The 24,559-nt window shown below is 36.8% G+C and overlaps 1 protein-coding gene across 2 annotated transcripts in view; it reads left to right on the top strand.

Moving 5' to 3' along the window:
• Nucleotides 1-20,237, top strand: part of sema3e (sema domain, immunoglobulin domain (Ig), short basic domain, secreted, (semaphorin) 3E) — a 43,251-nt gene extending 23,014 nt beyond the window's left edge. The window contains exons 5-17 of one of the 2 annotated variants that reach the window (XM_084409680.1): nucleotides 3,941-4,037; nucleotides 4,862-4,978; nucleotides 9,911-10,053; nucleotides 10,467-10,581; nucleotides 12,564-12,633; nucleotides 12,726-12,870; nucleotides 13,648-13,870; nucleotides 14,715-14,806; nucleotides 14,896-14,937; nucleotides 15,296-15,462; nucleotides 17,624-17,691; nucleotides 18,021-18,148; nucleotides 19,577-20,237. In XM_084409680.1, the coding sequence (XP_084265806.1) occupies nucleotides 3,941-4,037; nucleotides 4,862-4,978; nucleotides 9,911-10,053; nucleotides 10,467-10,581; nucleotides 12,564-12,633; nucleotides 12,726-12,870; nucleotides 13,648-13,870; nucleotides 14,715-14,806; nucleotides 14,896-14,937; nucleotides 15,296-15,462; nucleotides 17,624-17,691; nucleotides 18,021-18,148; nucleotides 19,577-20,020 (1,851 nt within the window). In that variant the 3' untranslated portion in view covers nucleotides 20,021-20,237. The remainder of the gene's footprint in view (nucleotides 1-3,940; nucleotides 4,038-4,861; nucleotides 4,979-9,910; nucleotides 10,054-10,466; nucleotides 10,582-12,563; nucleotides 12,634-12,725; nucleotides 12,871-13,647; nucleotides 13,871-14,714; nucleotides 14,807-14,895; nucleotides 14,938-15,295; nucleotides 15,463-17,623; nucleotides 17,692-18,020; nucleotides 18,149-19,576) is intronic. The other variant, XM_084409681.1, reaches the window with a different exon arrangement.
• Nucleotides 20,238-24,559: the final 4,322 nt, after the last annotated feature.

Genomic DNA, 24,559 nt, shown 5'->3' on the forward strand with positions numbered 1-24,559 from the left:
GCGTTTTTTCATGGGCTTTACACATACTGTATACTAATGCACCCACATCATAACTCGTTGCCCGAATAAACACATAAAACTCTGTTTCAAAACCCGTTGAGCGTCATAATATGATATATACAGTATATAATATAATATAATATAATATAATATAATATAATATAATATAATATAATACAATATAATGTTTTGCATGTTAATCACAGTTAAATGAAAAGTTATTATAGGTCAAATTTAGATTAGTATTTAGCAGACACTTATGCTAAACAACTTACTGTAATTGCATTTCACGAGTTCACACTTACATCAATTAAACAGAGCAACGTTTATGCGTATTTGGCGTGATGACCGGGGGGAGGGCTCCGAACCTAGAGTACTCCCCCGTTGTAAGAGTATTTAGGACTAGAAGTGAGGAGATGGGGTGGTGGAGGGATGCTGTTAAACTGTCAATGAATGGAGGTAAGTTTGCTGTATATATACCAGTACACCACTTGACTCGTTGATTGGGTTAATTAACAGAGTGTGCTCCACTCGTTTCTAATTAGGTTTGATTATCTGAATGTGGTCCACATGTGTTTAATTAGGTTTAATTTTCTGAACGTGCTCCTCCCGAACTTTGTTGATAAAACATCATTCAATTTGATCAGTTCTTGGTTTCTCTGGGAATAGAACCCATGGCCTTCCCGTTGATGGTGCCATGCTGTTTAAGCTACAGGAAGGCTTTAAATAATTTAAAGGGGTCATCGGATGCCCATTTTCCACAAGTTGGTATGATTCTTTAGGGTCTTCATGTAAAGTTTTGAGAACAGGCGCGCTCAACTCCCAAATCGTTTATGGGTGCGAGTAATAAAGAAGTTATCAAAAATAAAGATGAAAAACCGCACTCTCAAAGTATAGTTTCATAGATTTATTGTTACCATGTCCACACAGATGCGTTTCGGCCTAAGCCATCATCAGTGTGTGAAGTTCATGTAAAGTTTGTAACATACTTTGGTTAAAATTCCTCAATGATTGTGAAAAACAACACCCTTTTTACCTCCTCAAAAACCCGTTTCGGTGCATGTCTCTTTAAATGATAATGAGCAACTGCCCACCCCACCCCTCTCTTCCATGGGGGGTGTCGACAAAAGACACACAAAGTGCTGCCTTGGCAACCTGCCTTGGTGGACAGTATACAAATGGCTGAGGGCGGAAATATGCTAATACGGGACTGTCCGTCAGTGGTCGTGGGCGGAGCATGAGATGACATCATATTGCTCAGAAAATCCAAACGGCTTGATTATTGAGAGTGTTTAGGCTTTTTGAGGATAAAAAAAAAAAGGAGTGAATGGATTTTCTCATTTTATGGTGGTTGTGTCCACACACTGCAAAAACACATTTATATGCAAACACCATATAAAAGTGAATTTTGCATCCGATGACCCCTTTAAGTTCTTCTTTGACACATTTTAGTACATCTTTATATGTAATTTCAGAATAACTTGTATTGTGTTTTAAATATGGTTAATGTTTACTGCTGAATGTACCGACAAGCATTTGTGGTAAACTAAAATATACTTGAAACATGTATTTAAATATATTTGTAATTAAGGGAAATGTAGCTTGTAGTAATGGGGGGCGTGATTTGTAGGGCCGTGGTTTGTATTACTGTGGGACACAGTCGGACACACTGTGTTCACAGTCACACAGATTTCCGAAAACTATTAAAAATGCTGTATTATGCATGCCAGGCCAGTAGTTGGCGATGTCACTTTGTAAAGAAAAACTAGGCGTCTATAGACTGAATACGTAATGCACGTTTTCCCAAATTCGCGTTTTTGTAGTTTACACAGACAATAACGGTATCGATTTCAAAAACTTGCACTTTCAGCCCCTTTTCAAAACAAGTTTGCGTTTTGAGGCCCCTGAAACACTGGTGTCATGTACTGTAAATGAACGGCCAACACGCATACGTTTTAGTTGAAAACGGTCTCGTGTAAACTCAATGACTAGGGAGGATACAATCATGCTTAAAAGGCATAGACAGCTCACTTGGTTTTTGGACCAGACCTTCACATACTAGTAATTCCACCAAACACTCATTTTCGGTATTCTGCAGCTGTCAGTTTCAGTTGATCTCTCACCTAACATTTCAACCCTCCTAACTATACGCAACACGATCGCTAAACCTCATTCAAATCTGAACCAAGTGTCCACCCACAAGGTGTGCATGTGAGTTTGTGTGTTTGCACTTTCCATGACTTAATCAGCCTTGAGGTGTGCTGATTATCATGTGAATCTCGAACTGTTTCATCTCATCTATGCCACGGATGTTACTTCAGGCACATCATCTGCTTAAACAAGCAGATATGCTCACGTACAACCACGTGTGTTGGCCACAAGGGCTGATGCTATCGGACTGGTAATCACAAGACTGTGTTAAGTAAGATTTTAACATTTACAAAGGGCCTTACGGCCCCTCTGCATATACCCTATGTAGACCACAGCCAACCTTTGTGATTTATACCCATAATTCTCCCATGTAACAGCAACGCTTCATAAATTGAACATGAAGTTATGGGTTTGGCTAAGGATTTATTTCCATTCCAGTTTTGTATGAAGTTCGAGGAGCAAATGTTCGGAAAAAAACGTCTACCTGTTGAAAAAGTAGAAGAATGATCTAAAGACAGGAAATGATGGATGGACTGGTGTTACATGTCTGGTGTTTGTTTCTCCAGGATCACATGGTGTGAGAACATAAATCAAGCTTGTGAAAGCCTGTCCTGCAACACATGTTGCACAGCTAATACCGTCACCTTCTGGTTAAAGTGAGCTTTGCAGTAACAGTAGAGAGAAAGTGATTCTTCAAAGGGCTTTTCATGTGAGGAAGGACTTAGATGTGTGCTTTCGAATCTCATTTTACCCTCCATTGCTTCACCTGGATGGTATATTTCCCCTGAGATTGCAGGAAATGCAGTGGAGGCCTGTGTGTTTTATGATGAAAAACCACTGTAATATACAACGATACTGATGTGTTAATACATTATATTCAGTGATACAAGTCGCCCGAAGGCTGACTGATAGTTTGCAGTGTTTTTTTTTCTTCTTCTTGCTGCAATTCTTAGAACTGCAGTGTCAGGTTTCTGTTTTGTCTACCCTTCTGAAGATGCTAGCTTAGACCAGCATGTCTTTGCTGTTCGCCAGCAAAACTACTGGAGCTAGTCAGCCAGCATGATATTTCTGTTGAAGCTGGTTTACCAACTCTTTGCTGGTTATGTTTTTAGAACCTAGAGGGGATACCAGCATCTAAAAAAAATGTACAATATATGCCGGTAACGAGAGAGTATTTTAAATGGGGATAATAATAATAAAAAAAAATATATATATATATATATATATATATATATATATATATATATATACTTCAATTTTTATGTTTGTGTGTATCTATTTTAATAATAATTATTATATTTTGGAAACAAGGTTTAGGGTCAGTAAATTCTTTTTAATTAATATGTTTTTTCAGCAAAAATGCATTAAATTGATTCAATTGATACATTTTTGATAAAATACAAAAAATCGATTTGATAAATTGATAAAGTTTTCAACATTGATAATAAGAAATGTTTCTTGATCACCAAATTAGCATATTAGAATGATTTCTGAAGGATCATATGGCACTGACAACTCGAGTAATGGCTGATGAAAATTCAGCTTTGCCATCACAGAAATAAAATACATTTTAAAATATATTAAAATGGAAATCTTGTACACATTTTATTGTATTTTTTTACTTCCTTCAAAAGCATAAAAATCTTACTGACCCCAGACCAATAGTGTGTGTATAACTTTTACATATGCGTTTTATACTATATTTATATTTAGCAGCATTTTGTAAAAATTACCAAGCTAGTCCACATAAGTTGGTAAACGTGTATGTGTGTTTGTGTGTGTGTTCCAGCAGGAGCGAGAGTTCAGGCTGGAGTCTGATCACATAGAGAGTGGCAAAGGAAGATGCCCATTCCATCCCAACAGCCCTTTGGCATCCACTGTGTACCGTAAGCATTCATCTATTCTTGCAGTTTCAGTCTCCTTCAGTCCTCCATCTTTAATACTCTCAGTCTTTGCCCTCCTTTCATTTACAGCCATGTCTTTATTTATCTGTAGCTCCCCCCTTCTCCTTTTCAGCGTGATGTTCAGAATGTGTGTATTCTTGAGTTTTGAAAGGAAAGGGAGTGCATTTTGAGCCATGGGCCACTGAGCACAAAAGCTCTTCATAACACACTTCAGCTCGAATCCTTTAAAGCACTCATTCACATGGCAACAGGGATCTGATTTAGAGATGAATTTGATGACTTCCTTTCTCACAGCAGCTGCAGACTTTATTCAGCTTTTAATTTAGTCTCTCCCAGTCGGCACCAGCATCAGGATCGTTCTTTATAAAGAATGTTTAGATGCTAAATTGATATTGCCCTGTAGATCATGACTTCTTGACTTACTGCAGGATTTATGACTCACACTGAAGGCAATTATTTACCAGTGTCTGCAGTGCCACCTAGTGGTATCTAGGTGTGACAAACAGAATGTATGACAAACAAAATACCAAAACTATTATCCATTAGTTTAGGGATGCAACCATTGTCAGTAAATGTTGAGGTATAGGCCTGCTATTGTAAAATGTCATGTGAAATCATAGCATAACTGAACTTATTTTAAGTTATACATTGGAACTGTTAAATAACTGCTTACATAATAATAATAATAATAATAATAATAATAAACCCACTTCAGCTTTACATATTACAACAAGACTTTCTTTATTTCATTCCATAACACTGATCTTTTTTTTTCTTCTCTCTTTTAATTCATGTTTGATTGACAGGAGGGGAGTTGTTTGTGGGCCTGTACACTGATTATTGGGAGAATGATGCCGCTCTGTATCGTCTTGGCAACCACAGCTTCATTAGGACTGAAGTGGGTGACAGACAGCAGCTGAATGGTGAGAGAAAACCAAAACTTAACTTACAAATCCCTGTTGAAAATACAAGCATGGATAATGGTGGCCTGGTGTCCTCAATATTTATTTATTTTAGAAAATCCAGTTCTTTGGTCAACCGGCATTACCAGAAAGGCCATGCTGGTTGACAACCAGTACAAGCCACATATTATTTTAAAGCTACAATCTATAATTTTTTCGCTGCTAGGGGTCACTAACCTCTTCAAAACAATAACAAAGGCGTAAATTGATGACGCAGTAAATGAGGGTGGAATCATGGAACTTGTCGTCATGCCGATGGATCTAATAATATTTATGGATGAGTGAATACATTGATGTTTTTTAACATGACTGTGGTATGAAGCAGGGCGCAATTGCTAATGAGAAACAGACGGACATTTTATTCTGTCTACCGATCGAACTACCCGCAAGTGCTGAATTCCTACTCACACAGTTCAGTTTATTTAACAAATGAAAATTGTGAAGTAAACACAGCGCTGTTTCACTTGGTCAAACTGCATTTGAGTGTGTTGTAAGTTATAATGTTATTCTATGTGTTAGTTTGTTGGCTGTATGAGACTAGCAGTAAGCTAGATCAACATTAGAATGCCATACTGATCATATTCTAACATTTCATCATGTTGAGCTATATAACATCGATTCGTTTTATGTACATTTGCTCACCTGTCTAATAAAGTACGTGCAATAGCGGTGTCAAGTCGTGAAGCTCTGTCAAGTCGAAGTTTGTCGCGAAGCTCTCGGCATCTCGAAAACGCCACGCCGACATTGATCCTCGTTTTAGTTCTCCTTTTGTCCCAAAGTCTGCTTTCCATGGTCCATAATGTTTGAACGAAACAACAACAGTGTGCCGCTAACAAGCGTGCAAAAGCGTGCAGTTGTCCACGTCTGTCGCCATGGCTACTATGGCAGTTCAAGCGGAAACCAGGGATAACGTGGATATTACGTCACTGACAGGCGACAAGTGATAAGGGACGGGCACCATTTAAAAATGTGAATTTCTCTGAATTTACAAATTCTTGAAAACTTTTAGCATAATGTAAGTACACAATTGAAATAAATATATAACACTGTGCAAGTAATTTTCGGATATTTTAATACAAAAAAATTACATATTGTATCTTTAACTGCAAAAGGCACAATATGTAAGATTTTTCCATTAAAATACAAAAACCACTAGGTCAGTGTTATTTTGTTCACTTGTGTACTTAGGCTACATTATTCCAAATGTTTCCAACAATGTTTAAATCCTGAGAAATTCGCAGTTTTAACCAGCATAATGTCAACTGTCAATGGTGTCGCGTATGTACTGCATTAGATTAAACTGGGAAGGGTCATAGCACTTGCATATTGTTGTCCTATTGTTAGTTTAACTGATTCTGTTGTTCTCATTTGTAAGTCACTTTGGATAAAAGCGTCTGCTAAATGAATAAATGTAAATGCCATGTCCGTGTTATCCTCGGTTTCCGCTTTTACTGCCATAGAAACCATGGCAACACAGTGAGTCTCATGAAAAAATGCGGAAGTAGTAATTGTAGAGTTTAGTACGTTGTTTCGCACAGCTGTCATGGACCACAATTATTCGTTATCGTTTGCAGCAGGTTCTGTCACCAAAGATAACTCCAAGAAGCGTAAACATACGGGTGAATCAAATGGCCCAATAGGTTGGGACAAGAGGAGGAATAAAATAAGGATCAGTTTCGGTATGGCATTTCCTAGATGGAGAGAGTCTATGAAAGTAAATGGCAGTGTCATTTAATTTTAGTATGAGTATTTTTTGTGAATCCCGTTGAATTGATTTCCATCGGGGACTGTAGGTGAAGACGTCAACTCCCATCATTTCACGCTCCTTCACAGCGTCATCAAGCTATGCCTTTGTTATTGTTTTGAATATGCGACTGGTAGTGGCGAAAATTACATACTGTGCCTTTAATAGTTACGTACACCAGGGGTTTTCATCCTTTTATGCCCGGATTTTGGACTGTCCCAGACGAAATATGACCAATCTTTGTGATTTTTGTGGTCGTGGCTTTTTATATATATAATATACGTATACACAAAACCATTATATAAACACAAACTTTTATGTTAGACTCGATTAATTGCGATTAATCGATTTGACAGCACTATTAATTTTATTTGTATTTATTTTATTTACTACAAATTTCACAACAAAAATAAACTATATTAAAGCTATATGAACTGGCAATGCATTTTTTTTTTTTTTATAAAACTGTTAAGTTAATTAATATTTGTTGGGACATTTTTTTTAAAACAAAGAACAATTTTTTTTTTACTGCCAACAATGGAAACTAATTTATAGCTGCTGGATACAAAAAGATTTAAGAGTGATGTACAGGCTGCCCTGTGTGTGGTTTAGATGGGGCTGTGGCATCCTGCTGTGAGCTGGTTTAATGTTTCCCTTCGCTGTATATCTCCTCCTGCAGCCATACGGGAGCTCTGGCCTTCAGCCCAGATCGCTACGACTGAGCCCAATGAAAGTGATGCTTTCACCATGCGTATCACTGTAGCAAAGCTTGTGCCCTCGTCATGGGTGCAGTTAGCACATCAGCTCCATGCCAAAAGATAGATTCAGAATGGTGTACTACAATACTGCTATTACTACTACAGTATGTTTGTGCACAAAATCCAACTGTTCTGCATAGATGCTTGATCTTCGACAATTTCCAGAATGTGCATTTAAGTACAGATAGTTTCGTCTTTTAAATTCTAATTGGATGATTCATGAATTTTATTTTCAAAATATTTGATATAATGCAAAATATTCAATACAATAACTGGATGCTACTTATTGAATTGGACATGCAATGTAGTAATACTATATGAAACATATCATTGCATACTATTGTTTCACATACTATGTTTGCACGGTATGCATAAATAAGTATGCTAGTATTCATTCTGAAGATTGTGCATTCTTAGACAGATGATGAGTCTGTGCTAAGAATACAGTATCGTCTCACACTTCTCACATGTGATTCAGACCCCTGCTGTGATGCATTAATCATACAGAGAGAGCGAGGTGTTTGACATATACCATCCATCTCTGTGAGACCTATTCACATCCATACATAATAAAACCTGGTCAAATACTATCACATCCTGAGGTCATCTGCTTGATAACGTACAAATGCTTAAAGCAGAGCATAGAGCACAAAACCACGGAGACTTTTACGTTTCCTGTGTGCACCCGATAGTCTGAGGTTGAGGTCTGTTCATGTTTTGAATGGTGTTAACTGGTGTTAAGTGTTCTCGCTTCTGACTCACGGAGCGCTGAAGATCTAATCCCACTCACACCCGCTGCACAATGCTGTAGCGGCCCGACATGCAGATCACACTGCATAATAAGATAGTGGATTTATTCATATTGGAATATATAGGACAAACAAATTGAATTTGTTTAGAGCAAAAATACAGTAACATTGTGAAATATCATAACGATTTAAAGTTACTGTTTTCTCTTGTAAAATATCATTTGTTCCTGATGTCAAAGCTGAATTTTTAGCATCATTACTCCAGGGTAACGTCCTCAGGGCCACATGATCCTTCATTAGCAATTATTAGCACTACTGCTTTCACATGTAATAATAATAAATATTTCTTGAGCAGCAAATCAGCATATTAGACTGATTTCTGAAGGATCATGTGACACTGAAGACTAAAGTAATGATGCTGGAAAAATTAACCCTTGCATCACAGGAATAAATTACATTTTAGGATATCTTACAATAGTAATATTGTGAAATATTTTTACAATTTATACTTTTCTGTTTTTACTGTATTTTTGATTAAATAACTGACTTCTTACAAAAACATTAAAAAGATATTCCAAACTTTTGAATGGTAGTCAGTCCCTCCAGTTTTTCGCGATTCCGCGATCGCTGAATGCAACGCAAAATCAACAAAATGTCGCATTTTTTTGCGATCCTGCATAATTCCTAATTTAACCGCAAAATAATCACAAAAATGAAAAAGACCTCACAAAACATTAAATTATAATCACCCAATTTAAATATCTCTAGTTTAATTAAAGTTTCAATGCATTTTTACGTGGATACAGATGTTGCGGGAAAAGGGGAAACTCATTTTCCTCGATTTACTGAAGCCTATAATGTAAAACGCATTTTGCAGCTGCACAGCTAGCGCAGTGAGTGTCTGGCTCACTCATTGGCTCTGCTGCGGCAACTGCACATCCAATGGCGCGGGCGCAAAGGGGGCGCGGCCTTAGCCTATATTATTCTTTTACTGTCTATGATATCCCCCAAAAAACTATTTTAGCAGGTTTAACGACTGAAGCGACAGCTTGCCAGGTTACTATAGTGCGGCCGGCTACGCAATACTCGTTCCCTCTCAGGGAACTGAGGTTACGATAGTAACCGAGTAGTTCCCTTTCGAACGGTCACTTCGTATTTTGCGTAGCTATACGCAGTGGGGACGCCATGCAAAACGCCGCACTATAAGTAACTGGTTACCTACTGCAGCTCAGGACCCCTCAACTCAGGATTTACACACAGTTCTACAGTATAAATTACTACACCAGCTGTTAATATTTACATAGGTCAGGTAGAAAAATTGCCCATAGGTTGTTTTAAAAGTTAATTTGATGAGAATTTGATTAGACCAAAATAAACAAGCTTTATGCATTTTGTTTGTGATTTGTGTCATGTATGACTATTGTGCATCTGACATAATACTATTATGGTAAATATGATGTCCTAATTATAAAATATAAAAATCGCAAAATTTTTCACAAATTTCTGGAAATTACCACCACAAAATCAGTCATTTTGATCGCAAAAATCACACAAAAAAATCGTGAAATCCTGGAAGGACTGGGTAGTGTATGTTTCTATGTAATTCTATTATTTTGTATTTGTTTTTTTTACTCTCCCATAGAGCCCAAGTTTGTGGGTTCAGCAGTGATCCCTGACAATGATGATCCTGCTGACGATAAGGTCTACTACTTCTTCACGGAACGAGTGGCCAACATGGAGGGTGGAAACAAAGCCGTATACACCAGAGTGGGCAGAGTCTGTGCGGTACGGCACGTGGAGGCCAAAAAACATGCTTGCTTATCTCTTTCAATCAAGCTTGTTCAGCATTCAAAATTGTAACCTATAAGCTTTCTTTTTATCATTCTGGCCCCTGGCCAGACTCCCTTTACTCATGACATCAAATACAACAGAGAGGGAAAATAGAAGCAGCTTTCTCTGGCAAAACATTATTACATAATAAATTGCTTGCAAATATTTTGAATGGCCGTCAGTGGAGAAAGATGCTTTTTACTACTATAATGGGGCAATATTTTACCGGCGGCATACATTTCTGAAGCTATCCAACCAAAGAATTGACCATTTACTTTAGTCTTTGTCAAAATGTTGTGCTGCAAGATAGCACCACCCACAGGTCAGGTGAAATAAACTGTCTTTTTTTATCTCTTCCCTTCTATCAGAATGACCAGGGTGGTCAGAGAATGCTGGTAAACAGATGGAGCTCTTTCCTGAAGACTCGTTTGATCTGCTCAGTGGCTGGACCCAACGGCATTGACACACACTTTGATGAGCTCGGTAGGGGACGTTCTACTTTCTGTCTTCCTCTCTGGTGGTCTTTTTCATGCCTGTCTTAAAACATGGATGTATTCACCTTGTACCTCATCATGGAATTTTGGCCAGTAATTCTAAACATATGCCTGATATGGGATGATACCTATTTTGTTCACTTACACTCCACACAAAAACTTTGTAGATTGTGTATGATGCAAAGAAAATATTACACTGGTATGCCAATGCTAGGACACACTAAAATTGTGTTTTTGAAGTAAGCATTTAAATATATAGCTTACCGTTTAAGATAAGTAGATTAAAAATCGAATGCATTTAACAACTTTGTCTTTGCATTCCTTAGTGTATTTATACAGCTGAAAAAGGAGAATTTCTCAAACCTGTCTTATTCTGTAGTACAATAAATTGTTTGTAATGTTAACCCATAAAGCTTGCATATATACTTACATAAAATCAACTGTATACTGTATGTCATCTAGTTAACTTTGACATATTTGGGACACAATGCCCTCATCTTGAATACTTGTAAAGATAGAATGCAACTTTTTATTTAGCTCTTGTCTTGGTAATATACAGAGGAAGTCAATGTCATGCTCTGAGCAATAGCCTATCTGTAAAGCATCGACTCCTGATACATCGCTTGAACAAAATAGGCACAATAGCACTGAAAGAAGAGATAAAAAAAGAACTGCAGTTTTAGCTTCAGCGATGAGCTGTTTCTTCCAGCTCAGTGATTCTATTCATCAGATGCCTCAGAGCAAAACTGCTGATAAATCAGTTTTTTTGCTTTTTCACATTTTGCCTTTTGCTAGAGATTTCATCAAGTATCCATCTGTCCACCCGGATGAATTTGCAATAGATCTCCATGTCTTCACAGTATTTATCACACTGAGTATAAGCCAGCTGTGAAAATTCAAATCTGTTTCACCAGCTGTGTTGCTTAACTATCACCTAACGTTGTAATCTTAAGAAGGATCTCGCTGATGATCGCTTTGACTTTCAGATTATAGCTCATTTGTTTCTTCACTGACATCCTATTAATCACTAATCTGTTCCAAAGATCATCAGAGATGTAAAGTACAAGTTTTCCTTGTGTTTATTATTTAATAATGAAATATGTGCTGATTGGGTTTGATAATAAGTGTAAAGAAATAGGAAAGCAGCTTTATATTATTAATCTTCAATTAATTTTAGCTCCACATACATAAGTGTAAATTCTCTAATCATCTTTCTTTTTTTCATCCCCACCGTGTCTTTTATTTGTATTGTTGGATTATTTATTGTTTTAGCATATATTATAATTGAGTTTGTTCAATGCTTATAAAACATCAGAGAACCGTGAACTATGAATGCGTTTTTAAATGATTGAAATATATTAACCCTTAAATGCATGATTGTTTCGCCAATCATTATTGCATATTCTGGTCTTTAGTGACCCGGATCTATATCTAACACAGATGGATCTGTACCTGTCGCGGTAATATAAAACTCTCCTGATATTAAAGTAACAATTACAGAATAATAAAATAAAGCATATTTTGTTACCTTTTGGAGCTTGGAAGGGTTTAGTTTGAGCAGATGTTTTATACCATCATCACTGTCATCATCAGAGCCCATTTCCCAGTACATTCAGCATCTGGCTCATATTCGCAACCTCAAAAATATTTTCCGAACTATCATTTTCAACCTCTTCAAAATCAATATTTTGATCGCTGACAGCTTCTTCACCCAATCAAGTGACAGTGACACTAATATCTGATTGCGTTCAGTACTTGTTCTGCAGGAAATCACTGAGTCAGTTTTGCTGATGATAATTCCTATTCTTTTGTTTTCTGCCTGCGGTAACAATGACTTCACCATTGTGTATCAGACATTGCCACCTTGTGGAATAAATGTGAATTGCACTTATTCAGTCATCAAAGATTCAATTATTGTTGTGCAGAAGAAAATATACTTACATCTATGTGCATTTTTATGTGTTGTTTTAGAGGATGTGTTTGTGCTGCGGAAGAGAGATGAGAAAAATCCAGAGATCTTTGGTCTTTTCAGCACCACCAGGTGGGTGAGGTCACATGTATCATTCTTATGTTCTGTTTATTTGAACGAACAGCAGTCTGGACACTCATCTGCATCTGTTTTTTCCCCCTCAGTGCTGTGTTTAAAGGATACGCAGTGTGCATGTATAACATGGAAGACATCCGTGCAGTATTTAATGGGCCTTTTGCACACCGGGAACGGTCTGACCACCACTGGAAGGTGTACGATGGCAGTGTCCCCTACCCGCGACCTGGATCGGTGAGTTTTATTAGCTTGTATATTGGGTCCATCTGTCACTTTGTGTCATAATCTTTTTGTTATATCAGAAATCCCCATGTACAAAATGTCACGATGTGTTGCGTTTACACCTCTGACACGTGCTGCCGTTTGGCAGCCCACTTGAGTGAATGTTGAATTTTGGATCTTATTTCTTCAGACACACAGAATCTCTCATGGCAGATAAGTCTATTTTCAGCATGACTGTGCACATCACTGTTCTCCTCAAGCGTGTCATGCCAATTCTTTAACGTTAATGCCTGAAACGGAGTACTTGCAGCATTGCCGTGGTCTGAATTATAATTATATCTGATACGTGCTGATTAATGTCCTTCTCTGGCTATTTATCTCTAGCAAGATAAAAGAGTCAGATTGGTTTCCAATAGTTAGTAATGGCCTGTAATTCACAGGCATTTTCTCTGGTGTATTATGTCTTGTCTCATATTGAAGGATCAGGGTTTTTCCTTTGTTCACATCTCAAAATCAGTCTCATTTCTTTCCATGCACAGGTATTTTTGGATAAAGCATATGGGGAAAAAAGTGTCTCAGACAGCTGACCTTTTAAAAGGCAATTTAGTGGTTTGAGTCATGCACTGCTGGGTTTCTGATTAGTCTCTTGTTCTAAAAGGTTATAGCAGTGAGAAGCAGGGCAAACTCTCAAATCAGGAGAAACAAAATGAAAGACCCAAATGGCGTTCGTGACTTGGCGAGCTTTGTTTATGAGCATATTCATATTCACAGCCTTTTTGTGTCTCGCAGTGTGCCAGTAAGATAAACGGAGGCCAGTTCTCCAGTTCTAAGGCATACCCGGACGAGGTTCTACGTTTTGCACGTTCCCATCCCCTCATGTTCCAGGCAGTGCAGCCCGTTCACAGACGGCCCATTCTGCTGGACACCGAAGGAGGACGTAAACTCACACAACTGGCGGTGGACCGGGTGGAAGCTGAGGATGGACACTACAATGTTCTCTTCATTGGGACTGGTACTCAATTTTAGTACCTATTTTATATTGTACTCCTAGACCTGCACTATCATATAGACTTAATGCAATGACTGTTGCTTGTGTCATACTAAATATTTGCTTGCTTTTTAGAGGAACATCACAGTATACCTTTACTTACCTTGATCTCTAGTCTACAAACCCCCAGAAATCAAAATTGGTGATTTGTGAATTTAAGGCCAACTATATGTTATGTATTGCTAAGAAGTTGACAATTATCTTTTAGCAGATGTACACTACAATTCAAATGTTTGTGGTCAGATTTGTTTATGTTAAATAAATGATTGCCTTGAATTCAGCAAGTAATTCTGCATTAGATAAATCAAAAGTGACAGTACAGCTTTTTTATTATTATTATGTTACTAAAGATTTTCATTTCAAATAAATGCTGTACTTTTGTGCTTTCTATTCATGAAAAAATCCTGAAAAAATGGATCTAGAACTTTTTTCAACATTGATAATCATCAAAAATGTTTCTTGAGCAGCAAATCAGCATATTAGAATGATTTCTGAAGGATCATGTGACACTGAAGACTGGAGTAATGATGCTGAAAATTCAGCTTTGCCATCACAGAAATAAATTACATTTTAAATGAATATTTCAATAGAAAACAGTTGTTTGAAATAGTAATGGTTTACAATATTACTTATACTGTGTTTTTGATCAAAGAAATGCAGCCTTGATGAGCATAAGAGACTAAAAACATTACAACAATGTCTCTGATAAACATATCCAGGGCTTATTATAGAGCAATAATATAAAAATATTACATAAAATGTATTTTTTCAGTGAATAATTCAAGTTCTCTTTCTCTCTTTCTCTCAGACAAATCTGTGGTATTAAAAATGATCACAATCTACAACAAAGAAGCCGGCACAGTTGAAGAGGTTCTTCTGGAGGAATTGCAGGTTTTCAAGGTAATCAAAAGTCATTTTTATCTTTATATTAAAACCATTTCAGTTCTCTTAGAAACAATCTTCACACTAAAGGCTTTTTCTCATTCTAGGTCCCTGTTCCTATTACAGAGATCCTTGTCTCTACCAAAAGGGTAAGACCCACAGACAATGTAGTTTTCCACCTGGAGATGGTGGTATTGAGTAAACTTTTCATGCATGACTGATCACCATTACAGTCTTGATACCTGTAGCAAATTCAACATTCATAACAAAACAGATGCTTTGTAGTTAATTATATAATGCTGACGATCATTACGATCAAATATGAGCTTCTTTTGGTGTTTGTCATTGTTACTGTAATATGTTAAATTATTTAGAATACACACAAATGATGCCCACTTCAGGAGAATGATTTGATCTTCATAATTATGCTAATGTGGTGATTTGGACATAATGGCTTTCATCACACGTAACAAAGCTGTTGACAGCAGTGTGTTTGTATCTCCATAGCAACAGCTGTACGTGGGCTCTGAGCTGGGTGTAACACAGATTCGTGTGCACCAGTGTGGGCTTTACGGATCTGCCTGTGCAGACTGCTGTCTGGCCAGAGACCCCTACTGTGCCTGGGACGGGTTCACGTGTTCCCGCTACTACCCCGCTGGCCTGTATACCAAAAGGTACCATTTCAGTCAGATGTATAGAAAATTGCATAGCTTATATTTAGTCAAGTCAGATTTGTTAGTATAGCACTTTTCACAGTACATATTGTTCCAAAGCTGCTTTACAGAAAATAAAGGCTTAATACCTCAAGGTGAACAGCCTGAGGCAAGGAAAAACTCCCTAAGATATTTAGGTAGGATGTGAAATAAACCAAGCAGGCACATAGAATGGACCCAAAAAGTATGTATATATTTATGTTGCCCTCAAAACTGATAGATATTAAAAATCTCGAGACCAAAAATAACACTAGAACTTTTCTCAGAACTAAATTCACTTTTCTGAGCCATTATTTGCAGTGACTTAACCAACTGGTCTCAAAAGTCATTGTTAATGGATATATGGTGCTAATTCTCAAGTTCACCCAGTTGTCCATCATATTAACTATGCACAGCCAGAAAGTGTTCAAATACCCCATTTTGAACAGTATATCTTTTATTATTGGAAACCTAACACAACTATTTTGTGAAACGTTTCTTGAAAAGTGTTTGTGCCATTTATTTTTATTTTTATTTTTTTTAAATGCTGCTTGTTTTGAAATTTTGTTAGTAATACAATGACATTCAGACATTAATATATATATTTTTTGAAAAGTTTGAATGAGTTTGAATGATTGAATCTAATGTTGTTCATGGTGGCATTAACTATAAGCCAATGCAAATGTAATGGAATTATATAAAAACATAAATATAATAAGTATAATTAAGTCACGCTTAAATCTCTCAATTTCATTACATCTAAACCAAATATTATTCTAGAACTTTTCCCAGAACTAAATTAACTTTTCTGAGACATTTTTAGCAATGACTTTCAACCAACCGGTTTTTGGATATATGGAGCCAGTTGTACATCACATTAACTATGGACATTTTCTGGCTGTGCAAAATGAATGGAAAATGTCCACATGCAGTACCTCAGTATCAGTAACAGTATATATTTTATTATTATTTGAAACCTAATATTTTGTCACATGTTTCTTTAAGTGTTTTCACCTTTAAAATAAATACTGCTTGGTTTGATAATTTAGGTCATTGCATTACATGACATTCAGACATTTTTAAGTGTGGATGTAAGTGTTCAAATACTTGAATTCAAATTATTATTATTATTATTTAATTTCCCCATGAGCTAATTTATTTGCTTCTTAATATTTATAATAATACTTACATGTTATTTTATACAGTAATTGCATAAATGAATAATGTGTTCTGAATTGTTTAGGTGTATGTAGACATTAATGTTTTTTTAAGGGTGTCAGTCTTTTCCTTTAAACCTCTTGTAGCAGGAGTCATTACATCTTGTGCTTCTTAACATTTAATCTCTTAGCCTTAAACACACTCAAATAACTCTGACACATTTGGCAGGGCTGATATTTGGGGGATATATAAAAGTGCTCTGTAAATATCAGCCTTGGACTGGTAGTGCACACTGTAAGTATGGAGACTGAAGATTGCTTTTATAATAAGAAAAGGTTAAAGACATGAAATGCCTTGACATTTAGAAAAGAGATTGTGTTATATTTCCATGAACTTTGCATTGCAAAATTTGGATATTAATGCATTTCTTGATTAAGTTCTACAGTATTAGTGTGTGAGAATGTGTATGTATGTAGGCCTACACCAAAATCTTGTTTCTGGTTCCAGCCCAGTGTTTCCATTAGTGAACTCACAGAGTGTGTGTTTTTGTGAGAGCTCTTTTGATGTTTCACTCAGCCGCAGGGAAGCGTGTGTGCGCGCTTGTGTGTCGAGCATATCGGAGCAAAGGGTGAGTGGGAGGGTTTGCTTAATCCTGATTCAAAAGCCTGTCAGCTGTCTCAGTTTGGTCATCAGTTTGAGCTTGTTAGCGATTGATGCTAACACCTATCGCCCATATTAATACCCATCACACGCTCACTTTGTATGCAAAGCCAGACAAGTCGCACACAATCAGCACCAAATGCCTGTCAGAGTCATTACTCACAGAGTTCCAGACAAAAACCGGAGCGAGTGTGATTGAATTTCTGTCACCTCCCTGTGCTGTTACAAACCTTGGGCGGTAGGATGATATTATGACAATTGCAGGCAGACAGACAGGCTGTGTCTGGGTTATGTCAATGTCTCATTTTTCTCTTTCATTCTTTAGGCGCTTCAGACGTCAAGACGTCCGCCATGGCAACGCGGTTCAGCAGTGCAATGGGCTTCAGCTTAGTGGTATGTTCTGGCCATAGCCTGATCAATGGAGGGTATTAGAGTCTTAGGAGCTTTATAAGGAAAAATGAGGCGGATGAGATCTGTGGAAGTTAAAGAGGTCACAGTACAGTTGATCAGAGTCTCTGACTCTTAATGCACAGATGGTGCTTTTACTTTTTTTACACAATTACCTTCTTTTTTTATTATTCTGTGACAGAAACAGGCTTCCATTGTTTACAGAGAAATATCAAGAATTTGAGTTGAAAGATGTTGAATAGACATGTGGTGAAAAATTCATATAATGAATTTATTGGAATAGGCTGTTCAGTATGTGGGTGTGTGTGTTACAGAAGAACAAAGCATCTCAGAAAAGCTGGTATACGGTGTGGAGAACAACAGTACCCTACTGGAATGCAGACCACGATCACTGCAGGCGTCTGTAATGTGGTACATTCAACATGGCGTGGACATGGAGGAGGTACAAACACACATCTACAAGAGGACATACTATAGACTTGTATTATTCTTAAATAAAACCCAATATATTATATTAACATGACATAATACTATCACAATCCCTACCCCTAAAAGAGAATTTATTCAAATTAGAAACAAATATTAGCATACACATCTGTCACCAAAATATGTCTAAGTAAACAACTTCTGAATGCAATAATTCAGATTTTTCTTCACACATGCAGCCTACATTTAAACATGCCGAGTTTACTTGGATGATATTGAGGTAGAGCTCATGTGGTCAGGCTCAGAAATTATTTCATCACAAGGAATGGTCTGAACCCCTGGTGAGAGATGGCTGTTAAATATAGATTAAAGCTTCATTGTACCATTCTGACCTCAGGGAGGCTGGGTAATATAGCCTCCAGTGATTCATCTTAAATGGAAAAGAATAATGACATTGGCTATGTCACCGACCATCTCTCTGCTTAGACATCTCTCTGCAGAAACAAGGTAAATTAGACTTTCAATAGTGGCACATGTATTAGTAATATTAGCTAAAGTGAGCATACAATACTATTGCTCTCGTGCATTAGGACAACTGAAAGTGTTATATTTTGTTAATAATTATATCTCAAATCATTTGGGTTGAGGAGAAGTGTATTGCTTCTCTTCAAACCAATCAGACTTACGATTTCTGCTGGGCAAATGATAAATCAGGGGAAAAAATCATATAGTCTTGCATTAAAGTGCCTCAATTATGCTATATATAAAGGTTCCTAATTTTGTTTTGGTGATCTCCTGCAATAGAGTTACATGAATTCAAGGTCAGAAACACTTTATTTTTCTCATAATATACATTACACATAACCTCATTTCTGAACTTAAGGAGTCTGAAAACGTGCATGCAAAGTGGATTCGCAGCGCAGAAAACAGCATCTTTTCAACATGTCGACAACACAAATCAAACTTAACCAGGCAGGCCTCAGCTACAACTACAGTGTTTGAGTGTGGGTCAAAGTAGGCATTGTTCGCTGGCAGCCAATGAAGACCATAGCCTGGCATTATGCCAATTTGTTACATTGTTACATAGGTTTGTGCAGAAAGTGAGGCTGAAATTTCTGATTACTCTTTTCAGGAGTCCAGAATCGATTCTTTCTTTTAAGAGACATTAAATATATTTGTCGTGCACTTTGATCTTTAAAACTTTGCTGAGATTTTACGTTCACAATTCGCTATATTACACTCGTAATGTTTGAAAAAGCATAAAAGCATCAGAGCTTTATCCAAGATTTGGATGTCGGCCCATCCAAAACATCCTAGCAACCAGCCAGAACACCCTAGCAACCGCACATCAACTCACTTTTAACTGGTGACTAACCACCAAAATATGCGTCATAAATTCGATAGTGTCCTTTTATACTAGTGTCTTTCTCCCTCCTTTTCTCAGGTGAAAGGTGATGATCGTGTGATTCACACCCCCCATGGCTTGTTGCTCCTTAAAATAGCGAAGGGAGACGCAGGAATCTATGTGTGCCAGTCCACGGAGCACGGCTTCATCCAGACGGTGGTTCGCGTCACTTTGGAGGTGCTGGATGAGAGCAAAGTTGAGAGTCTATTGCATAAAGGAGAGGAGGAGGAAGGCGATTCTCTGCACAAACCTTCGCCCTGCCCTTTTCCCAGCCTACCCTCTGCCTCCTCAAAGCACTGGTACAAGGATTTCATGCAGCTGATCGGCTACAGCAACTTCCAGCAGGTGGAGCAGTACTGTGAGAAGGTGTGGTGCGTATCCGACAGGAAGAGGAAGAAACTGAAGGGAATGGCACCCAAATGGCGGTACACACCTGGGGCGGAGCAGCGGGCGAGAGCACGGGCACCTCGACACATACAGTAAAGACTGTTAGATGAAACAACAAATCGTTTTAAACGCATGCTTAGCGCAGATGATCAAATCTAGACATTTATTATTATTATTATTATTATTATTATAAAAAAGAATGAATGACATTTAAAACATTTTTTCTTACTGTCTTACTGTTGCATCATTCGATCTGAAAACCATTACTCTACAGTCAAAATGCCAGAGAGTTAAAGGGATACATTTTACAACTCCCCCAGAGTTAAACAGTTGAGTTTTACAGTTTTCGAATCCATTCAGCCGAGTTTCTGATATTTAGCCGAGTTTCTGGTCTCATTGACTTCCATAGTATAATTTTTTTCCTACTATGGAAGTCAATGAGACCAGAAACTGTCTGGTTACTGATATTCTTCTAAATATCAGAAACTCGGCTGAATGGATTCGAAAACGGTAAAACTCAACTGTTTAACTCTGGGGGAGTTGTAAAATGAGCCAATTTCCAAAAAAAGTGGAGTATCCCTTTAAAGGTACACTAAGTAATTTTCTCATAGACTTCATGGACGCAAACAAGCTAAGGTATTACACTTACGTTATGTATTACTTTTGTATGCTACATTGCTGTCTCATTACTTTTTTTCCCTGATTTACACTGCTGTGCAAAAGTTTGGGGGTCAGTATTTTTATTATTATTTATTTAAGAATGTTTTTTTTTTTTTTTTTTTTTTTTTTTTTTTTTGCATTGAACCATTAAAATGATCAAAAAGTGACAAAGTATTTTACAGTTACAAAAGATTTATATAGATATATTTCAAAATAATGCTGTTCTTTTGGACTTTCTATTCATCAAAGAATCCTTTAAAAAAAAAAAAAAAAAAGTTTCCAAAAAAGTGCTGAGCAGCATAATAATACTTTCAACACTGATAATAATAAGAAATGTTTATTGAGCACCAAATCAGCATATTAGAAGGATTTCTTAAGGAACTGTTATTTTAAATTGTAATAATATTTCACAGGTTTTACTGAATTTTTGATCAAGTAAATGCAGCCTTGGTGAGCATAAGAGACTTCTGTAAAAAAAAAAAAAAAAAAAAAAAAAAACATCAACAAAAATTTTAGCAACCCTAAACTTTTAAACGGTAGTGTATTTCTTTGTTTAAATTCAGTGAATGACATCCTGTTATTGGAAATTAAATATTTGCTTACATTTTTATTTCAGTTTAATGTTAATATCAGTTGACAGTTTGGTCAAATAATTATTAAAACAATAACTAATAATAGTAATAAAAATCTTGATTTGTGACAATGAAAAAAGTATTGTATTATTGGAAATAGTTTTTTTAAAGTGCTATACTACACATTTTAGAAATTGTAATGGTCATCTGGCTTTTCCAAGCATACAGAAAATGAGTAAAAGATACATACTGCATGCATAGTACAGAAGTAGTAAGAGTAGTATGGTAGCATGCGATTCCAACCATAGCAATGTAATTACTTGGTGTACCTTTTTAAATAGAAAGAGGAAGATAATGTGTAATTGATTTGAATATTTGTACAGGGCTCTTGTGTAACATTTCAGTTTCAAAGAAAATACCAAGGTTGCTTCTATGGGAACATGCAATGCTACCTGACTGACTGGGCCGTTAAAGGACAAGGGGTTGAAAGACCCTTTCAGGATCTGACAAATGACATTTCCTCTTGGACTGCTCTGAACAATGACAAATGTCGGAGACCAGTTGACCTCTAGTCAACAATATGAGATTTCCTATGAATGACTTTTCCACTGTTGACAATCTAAATTCAACAGTTGATTCAACACAAGTGTCAACCTTGCGCACATGCTGAGTATATTTATATGTATTTTCATTATTTTATAAATTATTCTAGTTGGAGTAAGATTTGGTAGTTTTTTTCTAGTGGTTTAAGATGTTCTTCTAGTTTTAACTGGACATGTATTACTGCATTCCAATTTTAGGTTTTTATATCATTAATCATAATGCATTTCTAGTGATCACCCCTTCAGCATAAATAAAAAAAAAAATCCCATCATCTTCCTTTTTAGTTACCGTAGTATTTTAAGACATGCAACAATATTTTTGCTGTGAACTGCTAAGTTAGAACCAAATTATCATGATTATTCCAATGAGGTCAACTGTTTTGCTGTGTATTGTGATGTTTCAAAGTATGTAAAATATTTTAATTGCTATGTGTTGTGTAATAAATATCCTAAATCCTCACAGGGTTGAGGTATAGCTGGTTAGCATGGCACTGTTAACCCTGTAACTACACCACTGACCTGCTGCTGTTGAGATGAATGGGAATACCAACAGACAATTTTCTCCAGGTATCATTGACCTTCTTAGTACTCACACTGCAGTATGGTATACGCTACTGTTCAAAAGTTTGGGGTCAGTAAGAATTTTTTATGTTTTTGAAAGAAGTCTTATTTGATGACTTATTTGTTGTCATTTTCTATTTTTCTACATTTTAAAATGTAATTAATTCCTGTGACGGCAAAGCTGAATTTTCAGTAGCCATTACTCCAGCCTTGAGTGTTGCATGATCCTTCAGAAATCATTGTACTATGCTGATTTGAAACATCAAGAAACGTTTCATATTATTGTGCTGCTCAATATTTCTGTGTATTTTTTTCCAGATTCTTTGATGAAAAGTCGTCAAAAGAACAGCATTCTTTTAAATCGAAAACTTTAGTAACATTATGAAGGTTTTTACTGTCACTTTGCTGAATACAATTAATTTCTTTCCACCAATCTTGACCCCAAACTTTTGAATAGTAGTGTATTTCTGTCATGACAACTGGCAATGGCAATGTTAATGTATTTGGTTTTGGTGGAATAGATCTGCTACGCTGCTGCTGCAGAGCAAGTATAGAAACTTGCTACTGCCAATACATTCACAGACATTGCTGTGAGCAAGTAAGACATGCTGCTGCTGCACATATAGGATCCATGAAATGACCCCTGTAGAAGATCTATACAGGTGGAGCTGGGGAAGGAGGAGGGTTTCTGGAAGCACGCTGCAGACTGCTATCAGCAAACAATGCCACATATTTGAATGTTGAGCAGCAAGCTCATTGGCTGCCGATACACTAGCAACCAGTCAGCGGCGCTATGTAGATAACAATGTGATCGCTAACAAATTGAGTTACCTATCAGTCTGCACAATCTAGAGTTTCATGACAGAACTTTGTATGTATTATGTAAATTAAATTATACACATTTTCTTGTTTGATACAAAGTGTATCCTGTATGTCTTGCTCAAACTCCGCTTTGGAACTAAGGGTATGATGGGAAGAACCATGTTTTTGACATGATGGATGGATGCAGTTTGTGTTCATTGAGGTCCATCACATGCAGTATTAATATTCAGAGTCGGGTTCACCAGACTGTCTTCAGCCTTGTCGCTTTCCACCACAGCAGTCGCTTTCCTGCTCTTTCTTCTCATCTCTGCTTATTTCAGATGGGCCTCCTAATTAGCAATATGTATGCCAGTCTGCAATGGAAATAATGTATTTCATTTATGAGTGAGAGAGTCACCCGAGTGTATCGCTGATAATGCCTCACCATAAACATGCAGCAGACCCCATGCTGATTCATTACAATGAGATTGCTTCCTCAGTCCTTCATTTTTCTCACATTTAAAACATTTCAACCTAACACAGAGTACAGGAACCTTTTTCTCATGTTCAAATTCTGTGTTTTATTATATTGAAATGTTTGAGACTGATGTGTATCAGTCTGTGCTAAACCATTTCATTCTGTTTTCTTTCAGTTCTTCTATATCTAACCAGGGTCTAAAATATTTGACAGAAAAATGAGAAAATGTGCCATCCATTTAAAGCATGAGTCACCCAACATGAAATTTATCTTATTTACTCACCCTCATGACTTTCTTTCTTCTGCATAACACAAAAATGAGATATTTTGAAGTGTGCTTGTCTTTCTTTTCCAGGCAGTTCCATTGTATGTGTGTTGGATTTTTTTTTAATTATTTTTATTTTTATTAAGTATTATATTATTCATATTTGAATTAGCTTTTATTTTTATATATACATTTTAGTTAAAGTTTTTGTAAATTCTCCCTTTACTTAAAGGAGCTGTATGTAAGAAATGTATTTCAATTAATCATAAAATGGCCCTGATATGTCACTAGACATTAAGAAATCATGTTCATTTCAAATACTTATATCACTGACAACAGTAGTCCGGCCAGGATATTGTCATTTAAAAAGTGAAGTTGCAGCCCTCAACTGATGTTGATGTTGTCATCTTGTGTTTTGGCCTGAAGCGCCACCCTCCACCTATCTACCAATCACAAAGTCAATAGTGTTTCGGCATCGGGGTTGCCAGCTCTGCTCTAGTTACCACAGCTACGTAGCAGCCTACATTCCTGCTGGATCCTGCAGCCTATCTGGCAACCTCGAGTCAGGGGGGAGAGGGAGGGGATACACCGCTCTACAGTAATTTGAAAGTGATTGCAGTACCAGTTTTGGCCACAATCTTACATACGGCTCCTTTAACATACACATCAATTGCAAGAATATGACTAATGCTGAAG

Source organism: Rutilus rutilus, assembly GCF_951802725.1.
Source record: "Rutilus rutilus genome assembly, chromosome: 5".
Lineage (NCBI taxonomy): Eukaryota > Metazoa > Chordata > Actinopteri > Cypriniformes > Leuciscidae > Rutilus > Rutilus rutilus.